Source organism: Oncorhynchus keta, chromosome 29 (genome assembly GCF_023373465.1).
Source record: "Oncorhynchus keta strain PuntledgeMale-10-30-2019 chromosome 29, Oket_V2, whole genome shotgun sequence".
Classification (NCBI taxonomy): Eukaryota; Metazoa; Chordata; class Actinopteri; order Salmoniformes; family Salmonidae; genus Oncorhynchus; species Oncorhynchus keta.
In genome coordinates, this window is record NC_068449.1 from 1218682 (window position 1) to 1235793 (window position 17112).

At 43.9% G+C, this 17112-nt stretch overlaps 1 protein-coding gene across 1 annotated transcript in view; it reads right to left on the reverse strand.

Annotated features, from left to right (window-relative positions):
• Nucleotides 1-10625, reverse strand: part of map3k9 (mitogen-activated protein kinase kinase kinase 9) — an 89736-nt gene extending 79111 nt beyond the window's left edge. Inside the window, exon 1 of the mRNA XM_052485490.1 lies at nt 9875-10625. Within this exon, the coding sequence (XP_052341450.1) occupies nt 9875-10307 (433 nt within the window). The 5' untranslated portion in view covers nt 10308-10625. The remainder of the gene's footprint in view (nt 1-9874) is intronic.
• Nucleotides 10626-17112: the final 6487 nt, after the last annotated feature.

The window sequence follows — 17112 nt, forward strand, 5'->3', positions numbered from 1 at the left end:
ACAGACCACAGAGTAACAGTAGATAGATACAGACCACAGAGTAACAGTAGATAGATACAGACCACAGAGTAACAGTAGATAGATAGATAGATACAGACCACAGAGTATAAATAGATAGATAGACCACAGAGTAACAACAGATAGATACAGACCACAGAGTAACAGTAGATAGATACAGACCACAGAGTAACAACAGATAGATACAGACCACAGAGTAACAGTAGATAGATACAGACCACAGAGTAACAGTAGATAGATACAGACCACAGAGTAACAGTAGATAGATACAGACCACAGAGTAACAATAGATAGATACAGACCACAGAGTAACAATAGATAGATAGACCACAGAGTAACAACAGATAGATACAGACCACAGAGTAACAGTAGATAGATACAGACCACAGAGTAACAATAGACAGATACAGACCACAGAGTAACAATAGACAGCTACAGACCACAGAGTAACAGTAGATAGATACAGACCACAGAGTACCAATAGATAGATACAGACCACAGAGTACCAATAGATAGATACAGACCACAGAGTAACAATAGACAGATACAGACCACAGAGTAACAATAGATAGATAGACCACAGAGTAACAACAGATAGATACAGACCACAGAGTAACAATAGACAGCTACAGACCACAGAGTAACAATAGATAGATAGACCACAGAGTACCAATAGATAGATACAGACCACAGAGTAACAGTAGATAGATACAGACCACAGAGTAACAACAGATAGATACAGACCACAGATACAGACCACAGATACAGACCACAGAGTAACAGTAGATAGATACAGACCACAGAGTAACAGTAGATAGATACAGACCACAGAGTAACACTAGATAGATACAGACCACAGAGTAACAGTAGATAGATACAGACCACAGAGTAACAACAGATAGATACAGACCACAGATACAGACCACAGAGTAACAGTAGATAGATACAGACCACAGAGTAACAATAGATAGATACAGACCACAGAGTAACAGTAGATAGATACAGACCACAGAGTAACAACAGATAGATACAGACCACAGAGTAACAGTAGATAGATACAGACCAGAGAGTAACAGTAGATAGATACAGACCACAGAGTAACAACAGATAGATACAGACCACAGAGTAACAATAGACAGATACAGACCACAGAGTAACAGTAGATAGATACAGACCACAGAGTAACAACAGATAGATACAGACCACAGAGTAACAGTAGATAGATACAGACCACAGAGTAACAATAGACAGATACAGACCACAGAGTAACAACAGATAGATACAGACCACAGAGTAACAATAGATAGATACAGACCACAGATACAGACCACAGAGTACCAATAGATAGATACAGACCACAGAGTAACAGTAGATAGATACAGACCACAGAGTAACAATAGACAGATACAGACCACAGAGTAACAACAGATAGATACAGACCACAGAGTAACAGTAGATAGATACAGACCACAGAGTAACAATAGACAGATACAGACCACAGAGTAACAATAGATAGATAGACCACAGAGTAACAACAGATAGATAGACCACAGAGTAACAATAGATAGATACAGACCACAGAGTAACAATAGATAGATACAGACCACAGAGTAACAATAGATAGATACAGACCACAGAGTAACAATAGATAGATACAGACCACAGATACAGACCACAGAGTAACAGTAGATAGATACAGACCACAGAGTAACAGTAGATAGATACAGACCACAGAGTAACAATAGACAGATACAGACCACAGATACAGACCACAGAGTAACAGTAGATAGATACAGACCACAGAGTAACAATAGATAGCTACAGACCACAGAGTAACAGTAGATAGATACAGACCACAGAGTAACAATAGATAGATACAGACCACACAGTAACAATAGACAGCTACAGACCACAGAGTAACAATAGACAGATACAGACCACAGAGTAACAATAGATAGATACAGACCACAGAGTAACAATAGACAGATACAGACCACAGAGTAACAATAGACAGATACAGACCACAGAGTAACAATAGACAGATACAGACCACAGAGTAACAATAGACAGATACAGACCACAGAGTAACAGTAGATAGATACAGACCACAGAGTAACAGTAGATACAGACCACAGAGTAACAATAGACAGATACAGACCACAGAGTAACAATAGACAGCTACAGACCACAGAGTAACAATAGATAGATAGACCACAGAGTAACAACAGATAGATACAGACCACAGAGTAACAGTAGATAGATAGATACAGACCACAGAGTAACAATAGACAGATACAGACCACAGAGTAACAATAGATAGATACAGACCACAGAGTAACAATAGACAGATACAGACCACAGAGTAACAATAGACAGATACAGACCACAGAGTAACAATAGATAGATACAGACCACAGAGTAACAATAGACAGATACAGACCACAGAGTAACAATAGATAGATACAGACCACAGAGTAACAATAGACAGATACAGACCACAGAGTAACAATAGATAGATACAGACCACAGAGTAACAATAGACAGATACAGACCACAGAGTAACAACAGATAGATACAGACCACAGAGTAACAGTAGATAGATAGATACAGACCACAGAGTAACAACAGATAGATACAGACCACAGAGTAACAGTAGATAGATAGATACAGACCACAGAGTAACAATAGACAGATACAGACCACAGAGTAACAATAGACAGATACAGACCACAGATACAGACCACAGAGTACCAATAGATAGATACAGACCACAGAGTAACAATAGATAGATACAGACCACAGAGTAACAATAGACAGATACAGACCACAGATACAGACCACAGATACAGACCACACAGTAAAAATAGACAGATACAGACCACAGAGTAACAGTAGATAGATACAGACCACAGATACAGACCACAGATACAGACCGCACAGTAAAAATAGACAGATACAGACCACAGAGTAACAATAGACAGATACAGACCACAGAGTAACAGTAGATAGATACAGACCACAGATACAGACCACAGATACAGACCACACAGTAAAAATAGACAGATACAGACCACAGAGTAACAGTAGATAGATAGATACAGACCACAGAGTAACAGTAGACAGATACAGACCACAGAGTAACAATAGACAGATACAGACCACAGAGTAACAGTAGATAGATACAGACCACAGAGTAACAATAGACAGATACAGACCACACAGTAACAGTAGATAGATACAGACCACAGAGTAACAATAGACAGATACAGACCACAGAGTAACAGTAGACAGATACAGACCACAGAGTAACAATAGACAGATACAGACCACACAGTAACAGTAGATAGATACAGACCACAGAGTAACAATAGATAGATACAGACCACAGAGTAACAATAGACAGATACAGACCACAGAGTAACAATAGATAGATACAGACCACAGAGTAACAATAGACAGATACAGACCACAGAGTAACAATAGATAGATACAGACCACAGAGTAACAGTAGATAGATACAGACCACAGAGTAACAGTAGATAGATACAGACCACAGAGTAACAACAGATAGATACAGACCACAGAGTAACAATAGATAGATACAGACCACAGATACAGACCACAGAGTAACAGTAGATAGATACAGACCACAGAGTAACAGTAGATAGATACAGACCACAGAGTAACAGTAGATAGATAGATAGATACAGACCACAGAGTAACAATAGATAGATAGACCACAGAGTAACAACAGATAGATACAGACCACAGAGTAACAGTAGATAGATACAGACCACAGAGTAACAACAGATAGATACAGACCACAGAGTAACAGTAGATAGATACAGACCACAGAGTAACAGTAGATAGATACAGACCACAGAGTAACAGTAGATAGATACAGACCACAGAGTAACAATAGATAGATACAGACCACAGAGTAACAATAGATAGATACAGACCACAGAGTAACAATAGATAGATAGACCACAGAGTAACAGTAGATAGATACAGACCACAGAGTAACAATAGACAGATACAGACCACAGAGTAACAATAGACAGCTACAGACCACAGAGTAACAGTAGATAGATACAGACCACAGAGTACCAATAGATAGATACAGACCACAGAGTACCAATAGATAGATACAGACCACAGAGTAACAATAGACAGATACAGACCACAGAGTAACAATAGATAGACCACAGAGTAACAACAGATAGATACAGACCACAGAGTAACAATAGACAGCTACAGACCACAGAGTAACAATAGATAGATAGACCACAGAGTACCAATAGATAGATACAGACCACAGAGTAACAGTAGATAGATACAGACCACAGAGTAACAACAGATAGATACAGACCACAGATACAGACCACAGATACAGACCACAGAGTAACAGTAGATAGATACAGACCACAGAGTAACACTAGATAGATACAGACCACAGAGTAACAGTAGATAGATACAGACCACAGAGTAACAGTAGATAGATACAGACCACAGAGTAACAACAGATAGATACAGACCACAGATACAGACCACAGAGTAACAGTAGATAGATACAGACCACAGAGTAACAATAGATAGATACAGACCACAGAGTAACAGTAGATAGATACAGACCACAGAGTAACAACAGATAGATACAGACCACAGAGTAACAGTAGATAGATACAGACCAGAGAGTAACAGTAGATAGATACAGACCACAGAGTAACAACAGATAGATACAGACCACAGAGTAACAGTAGATAGATACAGACCACAGAGTAACAATAGACAGATACAGACCACAGAGTAACAGTAGATAGATACAGACCACAGAGTAACAACAGATAGATACAGACCACAGAGTAACAGTAGATAGATACAGACCACAGAGTAACAATAGACAGATACAGACCACAGAGTAACAACAGATAGATACAGACCACAGAGTAACAATAGATAGATACAGACCACAGATACAGACCACAGAGTACCAATAGATAGATACAGACCACAGAGTAACAGTAGATAGATACAGACCACAGAGTAACAATAGACAGATACAGACCACAGAGTAACAACAGATAGATACAGACCACAGAGTAACAGTAGATAGATACAGACCACAGAGTAACAGTAGATAGATACAGACCACAGAGTAACAACAGATAGATACAGACCACAGAGTAACAACAGATAGATACAGACCACAGATACAGACCACAGAGTAACAGTAGATAGATACAGACCACAGAGTAACACTAGATAGATAGACCACAGAGTAACAGTAGATAGATACAGACCACAGAGTAACAGTAGATAGATACAGACCACAGAGTAACAATAGACAGATACAGACCACAGAGTAACAACAGATAGATACAGACCACAGAGTAACAATAGATAGATACAGACCACAGATACAGACCACAGAGTACCAATAGATAGATACAGACCACAGAGTAACAGTAGATAGATACAGACCACAGAGTAACAATAGACAGATACAGACCACAGAGTAACAACAGATAGATACAGACCACAGAGTAACAGTAGATAGATACAGACCACAGAGTAACAGTAGATAGATACAGACCACAGAGTAACAACAGATAGATACAGACCACAGAGTAACAACAGATAGATACAGACCACAGATACAGACCACAGAGTAACAGTAGATAGATACAGACCACAGAGTAACACTAGATAGATAGACCACAGAGTAACAGTAGATAGATACAGACCACAGAGTAACAGTAGATAGATACAGACCACAGAGTAACAATAGATAGATACAGACCACAGAGTAACAATAGATAGATACAGACCACAGAGTAACAATAGATAGATACAGACCACAGATACAGACCACAGAGTAACAATAGATAGATAGACCACAGAGTAACAATAGATAGATACAGACCACAGAGTAACAGTAGATACAGACCACAGAGTAACAGTAGATAGATACAGACCACAGAGTAACAATAGACAGATACAGACCACAGAGTAACAGTAGATAGATACAGACCACAGAGTAACAATAGACAGATACAGACCACAGAATAACAGTACATAGATACAGACCACAGAGTAATAGTATATAGATACAGACCACAGAGTAACACTAGACAGATACAGACCACAGAGTAACAATAGACAGATACAGACCACAGAGTAACAATAGATAGATACAGACCAGAGAGTAACAGTAGATAGATAGATACAGACCACAGAGTAACAATAGACAGATACAGCTGTTTTATTTAGCCTGAGAGGCTGTTTGAAATATACCACGTGTAACACACACAGTGGGCCTTCCATTCTTGGTACATGCTCAGCATTAGTCCTTGATCATGACTCTCAGTTCCATTACAGTACACATAAATCATTGGATGAAGATGTCCTCTGTATGGGGGGGGGGGGTTAAGAGCAGTACCGCTTGGTCTTGAACATTAACCCACATCGCTTTGCGGTACGGTTTTGGAAGCATAAGGACCTTATCTTTTTATATTGTTGAGAAATAATTTTCTAAAAACAAACGTTTTTTTTTATTTATTAACCACTAGGCTACCTGCCTCCCCCCTCTAACCACTAGGCTACCTGCCTCCCCCCTCTAACCACCAGGCTACCTGCCTCCTCTACACTCTAACCACTAGGCTACCTGCCTCCTCTACACTCTAACCACTAGACTACCTGCCTCCCCCTCTAACCACTAGGCTACCTGCCTCCTCTACACTCTAACCACTAGGCTACCTGCCTCCTCTACACTCTAACCACTAGGCTACCTGCCACCTCTACACTCTAACCACTAGGCTACCCTGCCTCCTCTACACTCTAACCACTAGGCTACCCTGCCTCCTCTACACTCTAACCACTAGGCTACCCTGCCTCCTCTACACTCTAACCACTAGGCTACCTGCCTCCTCTACACTCTAACCACTAGGCTACCTGCCTCCTCTACACTCTAACCACTAGGCTACCTGCCTCCTCTACACTCTAACCACTAGGCTACCTGCCACCTCTACACTCTAACCACTAGGCTACCCTGCCTCCTCTACACTCTAACCACTAGGCTACCCTGCCTCCTCTACACTCTAACCACTAGTCTACCCTGCCTCCTCTACACTCTAACCACTAGGCTACCTGCCTCCTCTACACTCTAACCACTAGGCTACCTGCCTCCTCTACACTCTAACCACTAGGCTACCTGCCTCCTCTACACTCTAACCACTAGGCTACCTGCCTCCTCTACACTCTAACCACTAGGCTACCTGCCTCCCCTACACTCTAACCACTAGGCTACCTGCCTCCTCTACACTCTAACCACTAGGCTACCTGCCTCCTCTACACTCTAACCACCAGGCTACCTGCCTCCCCCTCTAACCACTAGGCTACCTGCCTCCTCTACACTCTAACCACTAGGCTACCTGCCTCCTCTACACTCTAACCACTAGGCTACCTGCCACCTCTACACTCTAACCACTAGGCTACCCTGCCTCCTCTACACTCTAACCACTAGGCTACCCTGCCTCCTCTACACTCTAACCACTAGTCTACCCTGCCTCCTCTACACTCTAACCACTAGGCTACCTGCCTCCTCTACACTCTAACCACTAGGCTACCTGCCTCCTCTACACTCTAACCACTAGGCTACCTGCCTCCTCTACACTCTAACCACTAGGCTACCTGCCTCCTCTACACTCTAACCACTAGGCTACCTGCCTCCCCTACACTCTAACCACTAGGCTACCTGCCTCCTCTACACTCTAACCACTAGGCTACCTGCCTCCTCTACACTCTAACCACTAGGCTACCCTGCCTCCTATACACTCTAACCACTAGGCTACCTGCCTCCTCTACACTCTAACCACTAGGCTACCCTGCCTCCTCTACACTCTAACCACTAGGCTACCCTGCCTCCTATACACTCTAACCACTAGGCTACCTGCCTCCTCTACACTCTAACCACTAGGCTACCTGCCTCCTCTACACTCTAACCACTAGGCTACCTGCCTCCTCTACACTCTAACCACTAGGCTACCTGCCTCCCCCTCTAACCACTAGGCTACCTGCCTCCCCCTCTAACCACTAGGCTACCTGCCTCCCCTCTAACCACTAGGCTACCTGCCTCCCCCTCTAACCACTAGGCTACCTGCCTCCCCCTCTAACCACTAGGCTACCTGCCTCCCCCCTCTAACCACTAGGCTACCTGCCTCCTCTACACTCTAACCACTAGGCTAACCTGCTACCTGCCTCTACACTCTAACCACTAGGCTACCTGCCTCCCCCTCTAACCACCCCCTCTAACCACTAGACTACCTGCCTCCCCCCTAACCACTACACTCTAACCACTAGACTACCTGCCTCCCCTCTAACCACTAGGCTACCTGCCTCCCCCCTAACCCTCTACCTGCCTCCCCTCTAACCACTAGACTACCTGCCTCCCCCTCTAACCACTAGACTACCTAACCACTAGGCCTGCCTACACTCTAACCACTAGGCTACCTGCCTCCCCCTCTAACCACTAGGCTACCTGCCTCCCCCTCTAACCACTAGGCTACCTGCCTCCCCCTCTAACCACTAGGCTACCTGCCTCCCCCTCTAACCACTAGGCTACCTGCCTCCCCCTCTAACCACTAGGCTACCTGCCTCCCCCTCTAACCACTAGGCTACCTGCCTCCCCCTCTAACCTCCCCCTCTAACCCACTAGGCTCCCCCTCTAACCCTGCCTGCCCCCCTCTAACCACTAGGCTACCTGCTAACCACTAGGCTACCTGCCTCCCCCTCTAACCACTAGGCTACCTGCCTCCCCCTCTAACCACGAGGCTACCTGCCTCCCCCTCTAACCACAGGCTACCTGCCTCCCCCTCAACCACCTGCCACTAGGCCCTAACCACTAGGCTACCTGCCTCCCCTCTAACCACTAGGCTACCTGCCCCCCTCTAACCACTAGGCTACCTGCCTCCCCCTCTAACCACTAGGCTACCTGCCTCCCCCCTCTAACCTAACTAGGCTACCTGCCTCCCCCCTCTAACCACTAGGCTACCTGCCTCCCCCCTCTAACCACTAGGCTTCCCTACCGGTTACATTTTGATACACTGCTTAATAGGGTTAAAGGTTCCCAAAGGCCATTTCTCCATGTTTCAACTCTTGTTTCTGAACACCTGTGTTGTAAACGGAAGACACACTACAAACACGTGGTCACTGAAAGATACGATCTGCTGCAGTATACGGTTAAGACCAGTTACAACCGTGTACAGTAAGCGATTCACGTTTAGAGGGAGTAGTTTGACTGTTTTTGGCCTCTAGATCCAATTTGCTTTTGAAACAGAACATGTTTTAAGGTCCTTGGACTAAGGAAATATAAAATAAATAAATATATATAAAATATAAGGAGTAACGTTAAAACTCCTCTAGACCAAATATTAGGCTAGCTCAGCATAGCGGTACGTACCAGGGATGCTTCAAAGCTGTACGCACAGGGAGGGAAGAGCCGAGCGGCCCTGATATGATGTGCTAGGCGGGGTGTGTTGTACTGATAGTTACCTACAGCCTCTGGTGCAGGCCCAAGGCCTTGGTTGACAGAGAGAATATAATATGCCAGTCATTATCACGGTCTCCCAGCTACAGATTCTAGACTGCCCGGTAGATAGATTGTAACCTCTATTGCTATCAGTGGTAGCCTATTGCACCGAGATGACATAGCAGTAAACCAGAGTTGGGGCTATTTTTTTTGTCGGAGTGGCCCGATAACCGGGATAAATGTGCAGGACAATGAAACATTGTAAAATTGAACATGAGTAATAAACGACAACCTCTGGTATGCAGACGGTGGGGCTATGATACTCACGGTGTAGTGAAGGCACGGCGTAATCAGAGTACACCTTCACTGACTTGTCTCTGTCACGTATTTTCTCAGAGATTCCATTCCCAATACTGACATAATTACTGGGGAAAATGCCAACCCGATCCTCGATCAGCCCCGTCCACCAGCCCTCGTCCCCGGACACTAACGAGTCCTTCGACAGCACCTCCACCAGGTCACCCTTTCGCAGGCTGAGCTCGTCTTCCGCCCCAGCATCATAGTCGAACACAGCGGTCCAGTAGCCCGAGAGGTCCGGTCCTCCTGGGCCGCTAGCCGGAGCATCAACGCCGACAGTCCCGGCGACAGTGTCATTCTCCGGCCAGCAAAACGCTTCAGTTTCCAACCCATCTGGAGGAGAAGCCACGTACCTTCTGCTGGGACTCAGGTTGTTGTCAAAAGCGGGTTTGGAGGCATCCATTGAAGCGATCCATAGGGGAAACCTGGTCCTGGATTACAGGGTGCAGTCTGCGGAGCTCGTAGCCAACACCTGCACGCACCGGGACACGAGGATGGTCGCAGCACCTTGGGTACAAAGCCACCCCGGCGACCGTGAGAACTAAGCAGCCTAGTGGGCTAATCCCGGCGAAGCGTCGCTGCTGCCGAAAACAGCCTCACTTTGGTTTTTGCAGCATTCGTTAATCTCTGTAGTGGTACCTAGCTACCCGCAGGACTCAATCAAGAATCACAATTCCCATTTAGGAAATGACCAATTATGTTCCTCCTTTCTCACTTCCACTTTCCGTCGTTAATAATTCCCCTTGCTGTGTGCATGCGCTGTCAACCACCCTCTCTCTCTTCTTTATTCCCAGCCAGCCAAACATGCCAACAGACGAATCATGCCTCCTGTCTCCTACGATATGATTGGCGCACGTCTGCATCAATCACGTGTTTACCTTGATCCTATAGCTTCAGGTTGTGTGTTGGACTGAGGTTGTGTGTGACAACCGTAATATAAGTATGTTGCGAAAACGCCTTACCGGACAGTGGGTAATATTATCAGGGTGTTTACATACAAGGCAAACAAGTAAACCCGCTACAATATAAACAGCCACTTTAAAACATTCAGCACCATGGACAGCAACGTCTTCAACAGAACGACGGGGGTAGCGGTTTCAGCCACACAGCAGTGGCCAGCTCTGCACCCACCCAGCCTGCTGCCTTGCGGCTCAATGAGAGAAGACACCAGGCAGCACTTCTGTTGGGCTGCTGTGCCATGCTGTAGGGACCGGGACGGGGACCGGGGGGAGCATCAACTCTGCTCGGTCGCTGATCTACGCGTCATAATGAGTAGGCTAGTTATTGATAATGCAATGCGATATGTAGATCGATGACCCTCTCTGCCATGCATGCTTATTGCCCCCCTTAATGGACCATTTTCAAATGCATATAAAGTCATTTGTAGATTATTTTTTGAAATACTGTCGTCTAACTCGTTCGTATGGTGCTGCAGTGTAGGCTAACATAATTTACAATAGATCTACTTAGTGTAACAAGTATATGCTACCATAGATCCAAACAAGGATTTTTCTAATGGTCTCCATTATTATGTTGTTGACCAAAATCAAAACAATGTCAAATAAAATAAAAAGTGGCATGAAAATAATCAAATCAAGTTAAGGTTAATTTCATTGCATAACTAACTACCTGAACATTTCTTTTTGACATTTCATAGTGAGGAATTAAAGAATAAAACAACAACCAATGATCAATAAAAGAACAATCCAACGATTTGAAATATCAGGGACATTATCAGGGATAGCACAGTGTTGTGTTGTTGTGACATTACCAGGGATAGCAAAGTGTGTGTTGTGTTGTTGTGACATTATCAGGGATAGCAAAGTGTGTGTTGTGTTGTTGTGACATTATCAGGGATAGCAAAGTGTTGTGTTGTTGTGACATTACCAGGGATAGCAAAGTGTGTGTTGTGTTGTTGTGACATTATCAGGGATAGCAAAGTGTGTGTTGTGTTGTTGTGACATTATCAGGGATAGCAAAGTGTTGTGTTGTTGTGACATTACCAGGGATAGCAAAGTGTGTGTTGTGTTGTTGTGACATTATCAGGGATAGCAAAGTGTTGTGTTGTTGTGACATTATCAGGGATAGCAAAGTGTTGTGTTGTTGTGACATTATCAGGGATAGCAAAGTGTTGTGTTGTTGTGACATTATCAGGGATAGCAAAGTGTTGTGTTGTTGTGAACATTACCAGGGATAGCAAAGTGTGTGTTGTGTTGTTGTGACATTATCAGGGATAGCAAAGTGTGTGTTGTGTTGTTGTGACATTATCAGGGATAGCAAAGTGTTGTGTTGTTGTGACATTATCAGGGATAGCAATGTGTGTGTTGTGTTGTTGTGACATTACCAGGGATAGCAATGTGTGTGTTGTTGTGACATTATCAGGGATAGCACAGTGTTGTGTTGTTGTGACATTACCAGGGATAGCAAAGTGTTGTGTTGTTGTGACATTACCAGGGATAGCAATGTGAGTGTTGTGTTGTTGTGAACATTATCAGGGATAGCAAAGTGTTGTGTTGTTGTGACATTATCAGGGATAGCAAAGTGTTGTGTTGTTGTGACATTATCAGGGATAGCAAAGTGTTGTGTCATTGTGACATTATCAGGGATAGCACAGTGTTGTGTTGTTGTGACATTATCAGGGATAGCAAAGTGTGTGTTGTGTTGTTGTGACATTACCAGGGATAGCAAAGTGTTGTGTTGTTGTGACATTATCAGGGATAGCAAAGTGTGTGTTGTGTTGTTGTGACATTACCAGGGATAGCAAAGTGTTGTGTTGTTGTGACATTATCAGGGATAGCACAGTGTTGTGTTGTTGTGACATTATCAGGGATAGCAAAGTGTTGTGTTGTTGTGACATTACCAGGGATAGCAAAGTGTTGTGTTGTTGTGACATTATCAGGGATAGCACAGTGTTGTGTTGTTGTGACATTATCAGGGATAGCACAGTGTTGTGTTGTTGTGACATTACCAGGGATAGCAAAGTGTTGTGTTGTTGTGACATTATCAGGGATAGCACAGTGTTGTGTTGTTGTGACATTATCAGGGATAGCACAGTGTTGTGTTGTTGTGACATTATCAGGGATAGCACAGTGTTGTGTTGTGTTGTTGTGACATTACCAGGGATAGCACAGTGTTGTGTTGTTGTGACATTACCAGGGATAGCACAGTGTTGTGTTGTTGTGACATTATCAGGGATAGCACAGTGTTGTGTTGTTGTGACATTACCAGGGATAGCAAAGTGTTGTGTTGTTGTGACATTATCAGGGATAGCAAAGTGTTGTGTTGTTGTGACATTACCAGGGATAGCAATGTGTGTGTTGTGTTGTTGTGAACATTATCAGGGATAGCAATGTGTGTGTTGTGTTGTTGTGACATTACCAGGGATAGCAAAGTGTTGTGTTGTTGTGAACATTATCAGGGATAGCAATGTGTGTGTTGTGTTGTTGTGACATTACCAGGGATAGCAATGTGTGTGTTGTGTTGTTGTGACATTACCAGGGATAGCAAAGTGTTGTGTTGTTGTGAACATTATCAGGGATAGCACAGTGTTGTGTTGTTGTGACATTATCAGGGATAGCAAAGTGTGTGTTGCGTTGTTGTGAACATTACCAGGGATAGCAATGTGTGTGTTGTGTTGTTGGGACATTACCAGGGATAGCAAAGTGTGTGTTGTGTTGTTGTGACATTACCAGGGATAGCAATGTGTGTGTTGTGTTGTTGTGAACATTATCAGGGATAGCACAGTGTTGTGTTGTTGTGACATTACCAGGGATAGCAAAGTGTGTGTTGTGTTGTTGTGACATTATCAGGGATAGCAAAGTGTTGTGTTGTTGTGACATTATCAGGGATAGCAATGTGTGTGTTGTGTTGTTGTGACATTACCAGGGATAGCACAGTGTTGTGTTGTTGTGACATTACCAGGGATAGCAATGTGTGTGTTGTTGTGACATTACCAGGGATAGCAATGTGTGTGTTGTGTTGTTGTGAACATTACGAGGGATAGCAAAGTGTGTGGTGTGTTGTTGTGACATTATGAGGAGATAGCAAGGTGTGTGTTGTGTTGTTGTGAACATTACGAGGGATAGCTTTTTTAACAAATCAAAAACTGAAAAATTGGGCGTGCAAAATTATTCAGCCCCCTTAAGTTAATACTTTGTAGCGCCACCTTTTGCTGCGATTACAGCTGTAAGTCGCTTGGGGTATGTCTCTATCAGTTTTGCACATCGAGAGACTGAAATTTTTTCCCATTCCTCCTTGCAAAACAGCTCGAGCTCAGTGAGGTTGGATGGAGAGCATTTGTGAACAGCAGTTTTCAGTTCTTTCCACAGATTCTCGATTGGATTCAGGTCTTGACTTTGACTTGGCCATTCTAACACCTGGATATGTTTATTTTTGAACCATTCCATTGTAGATTTTGCTATATGTTTTGGATCATTGTCTTGTTGGAAGACAAATCTCCATCCCAGTCTCAGGTCTTTTGCAGACTCCATCAGGTTTTCTTCCAGAATGGTCCTTTTGGCTCCATCCATCTTCCCATCAATTTTAACCACCTTCCCTGTCCCTGCTGAAGAAAAGCAGGCCCAAACCATGATGCTGCCACCACCATGTTTGACAGTGGGGATGGTGTTGTTCAGGGTGATGAGCTGTGTTGCTTTTACGCCAAACATAACGTTTTGCATTGTTGCCAAAAACTTCAATTTTGGTTTCATCTGACCAGAGCATCTTCTTCCACATGTTTGGTGTGTCTCCCAGGTGGCTTGTGGCAAACTTTAAACAACACTTTTTATGGATATCTTTAAGAAATGGCTTTCTTCTTGCCACTCTTCCTTAAAGGCCAGATTTGTGCAATATACGACTGATTGTTGTCTTATGGACCGAGTCTCCCACCTCAGCTGTAGATCTCTGCAGTTCATCCAGAGTGATCATGGGCCTCTTGGCTGCATCTCTGATCAGTCTTCTCCTTGTATGAGCTGAAAGTTTAGAGGGACGGCCAGGTCTTGGTAGATTTGCAGTGGTCTGATACTCCTTCCATTTCAATATTATCACTTGCACAGTGCTCCTTGGGATGTTTAAAGCTTGGGAAATCTTTTTGTATCCAAATCCGGCTTTAAACTTCTTCACAACAGTATCTCGGACCTGCCTGGTGTGTTCCTTGTTCTTCATGATGCTCTCTGCGCTTTTAACGGACCTCTGAGACTATCACAGTGCAGGTGCATTTATACGGAGACTTGATTACACACAGGTGGATTGTATTTATCATCATTAGTAATTTTTGTCAACTTTGGATCATTCAGAGATCCTCACTGAACTTCTGGAGAGAGTTTGCTGCACTGAAAGTAAAGTGGCTGAATAATTTTGCACGCCCAATTTTTCAGTTTTTGATTTGTTAAAAAAGTTTGAAATATCCAATAAATGTTGTTCCACTTCATGATTGTGTCCCACTTGTTGTTGATTCTTCACAAAAAATACAGTTTTATATCTTTATGTTTGAAGCCTGAAATGTGGCAAAAGGTCGCAAAGTTCAAGGGGGCCGAATCCTTTCGCAAGGCACTGTAAATCAAGCCTCTCCCTCACCAGTCAGGTTAACTTTACAGTCATTAACCAAGCCTCTCTCTCACCAGTCAGGTTAACTTTACAGTCAATAACCAAGCCTCTCCCTCACCAGTCAGGTTAACTTTACAGTCAATAACCAAGCGTCTCTCTCACCAGTCAGGTTAACTTTACAGTCAATAACCAAGCCTCTCCCTCACCAGTCAGGTTAACTTTACAGTCAATAACCAAGCGTCTCTCTCACCAGTCAGGTTAACTTTACAGTCAATAACCAAGCCTCTCCCTCACCAGTCAGGTTAACTTTACAGTCAATAACCAAGCCTCTCCCTCACGAGTCAGGTTAACTTCATAGTCCTTTACAGTATAGTGCCCTACTGTTGACCAGTCCTATACAGTATAGTGCCCTACTGTTGACCAGAGTCCTTTACAGTATAGTGCCCTACTGTTGACCAGTCCTCTACAGTATAGTGCCCTACTGTTGACCAGAGTCCTTTACAGTATAGTGCCCTACTGTTGACCAGTCCTCTACAGTATGGTGCCCTACTGTTGACCAGTCCTTTACAGTATAGTGCCCTACTGTTGACCAGAGTCCTTTACAGTATAGTGCCCTACTGTTGACCAGTCCTATACAGTATAGTGCCCTACTGTTGACCAGAGTCCTTTACAGTATAGTGCCCTACTGTTGACCAGAGTCCTATACAGTATAGTGCCCTACTGTTGACCAGAGTCCTCTACAGTATAGTGCCCTACTGTTGACCAGAGTCCTTTACAGTATAGTGCCCTACTGTTGACCAGAGTCCTCTACAGTATAGTGCCCGACTGTTGACCAGAGTCCTTTACAGTATAGTGCCCTACTGTTGACCAGAGTCCTATACAGTATAGTGCCCTACTGTTGACCAGAGTCCTCTACAGTATAGTGCCCTACTGTTGACCAGAGTCCTTTACAGTATAGTGCCCTACTGTTGACCAGTCCTTTACAGTATAGTGCCCTACTGTTGACCAGTCCTTTACAGTATAGTGCCCTACTGTTGACCAGTCCTCTACAGTATGGTGCCCTACTGTTGACCAGAGTCCTTTACAGTATAGTGCCCTACTGTTGACCAGTCCTTTACAGTATAGTGCCCTACTGTTGACCAGTCCTCTACAGTATAGTGCCCTACTGTTGACCAGTCCTCTACAGTATAGTGCCCTACTGTTGACCAGTCCTCTACAGTATGGTGCCCTACTGTTGACCAGAGTCCTTTACAGTATAGTGCCCTACTGTTGACCAGTCCTCTACAGTATAGTGCCCTACTGTTGACCAGTCCTCTACAGTATGGTGCCCTACTGTTGACCAGAGTCCTTTACAGTATAGTGCCCTACTGTTGACCAGTCCTCTACAGTATAGTGCCCTACTGTTGACCAGTCCTTTACAGTATAGTGCCCTACTGTTGACCAGTCCTTTACAGTATAGTGCCCTACTGTTGACCAGTCCTCTACAGTATAGTGCCCTACTGTTGACCAGTCCTTTACAGTATAGTGCCCTACTGTTGACCAGTCCTTTACAGTATAGTGCCCTACTGTTGACCAGTCCTCTACAGTATAGTGCCCTACTGTTGACCAGTCCTTTACAGTATAGTGCCCTACTGTTGACCAGTCCTTTACAGTATAGTGCCCTA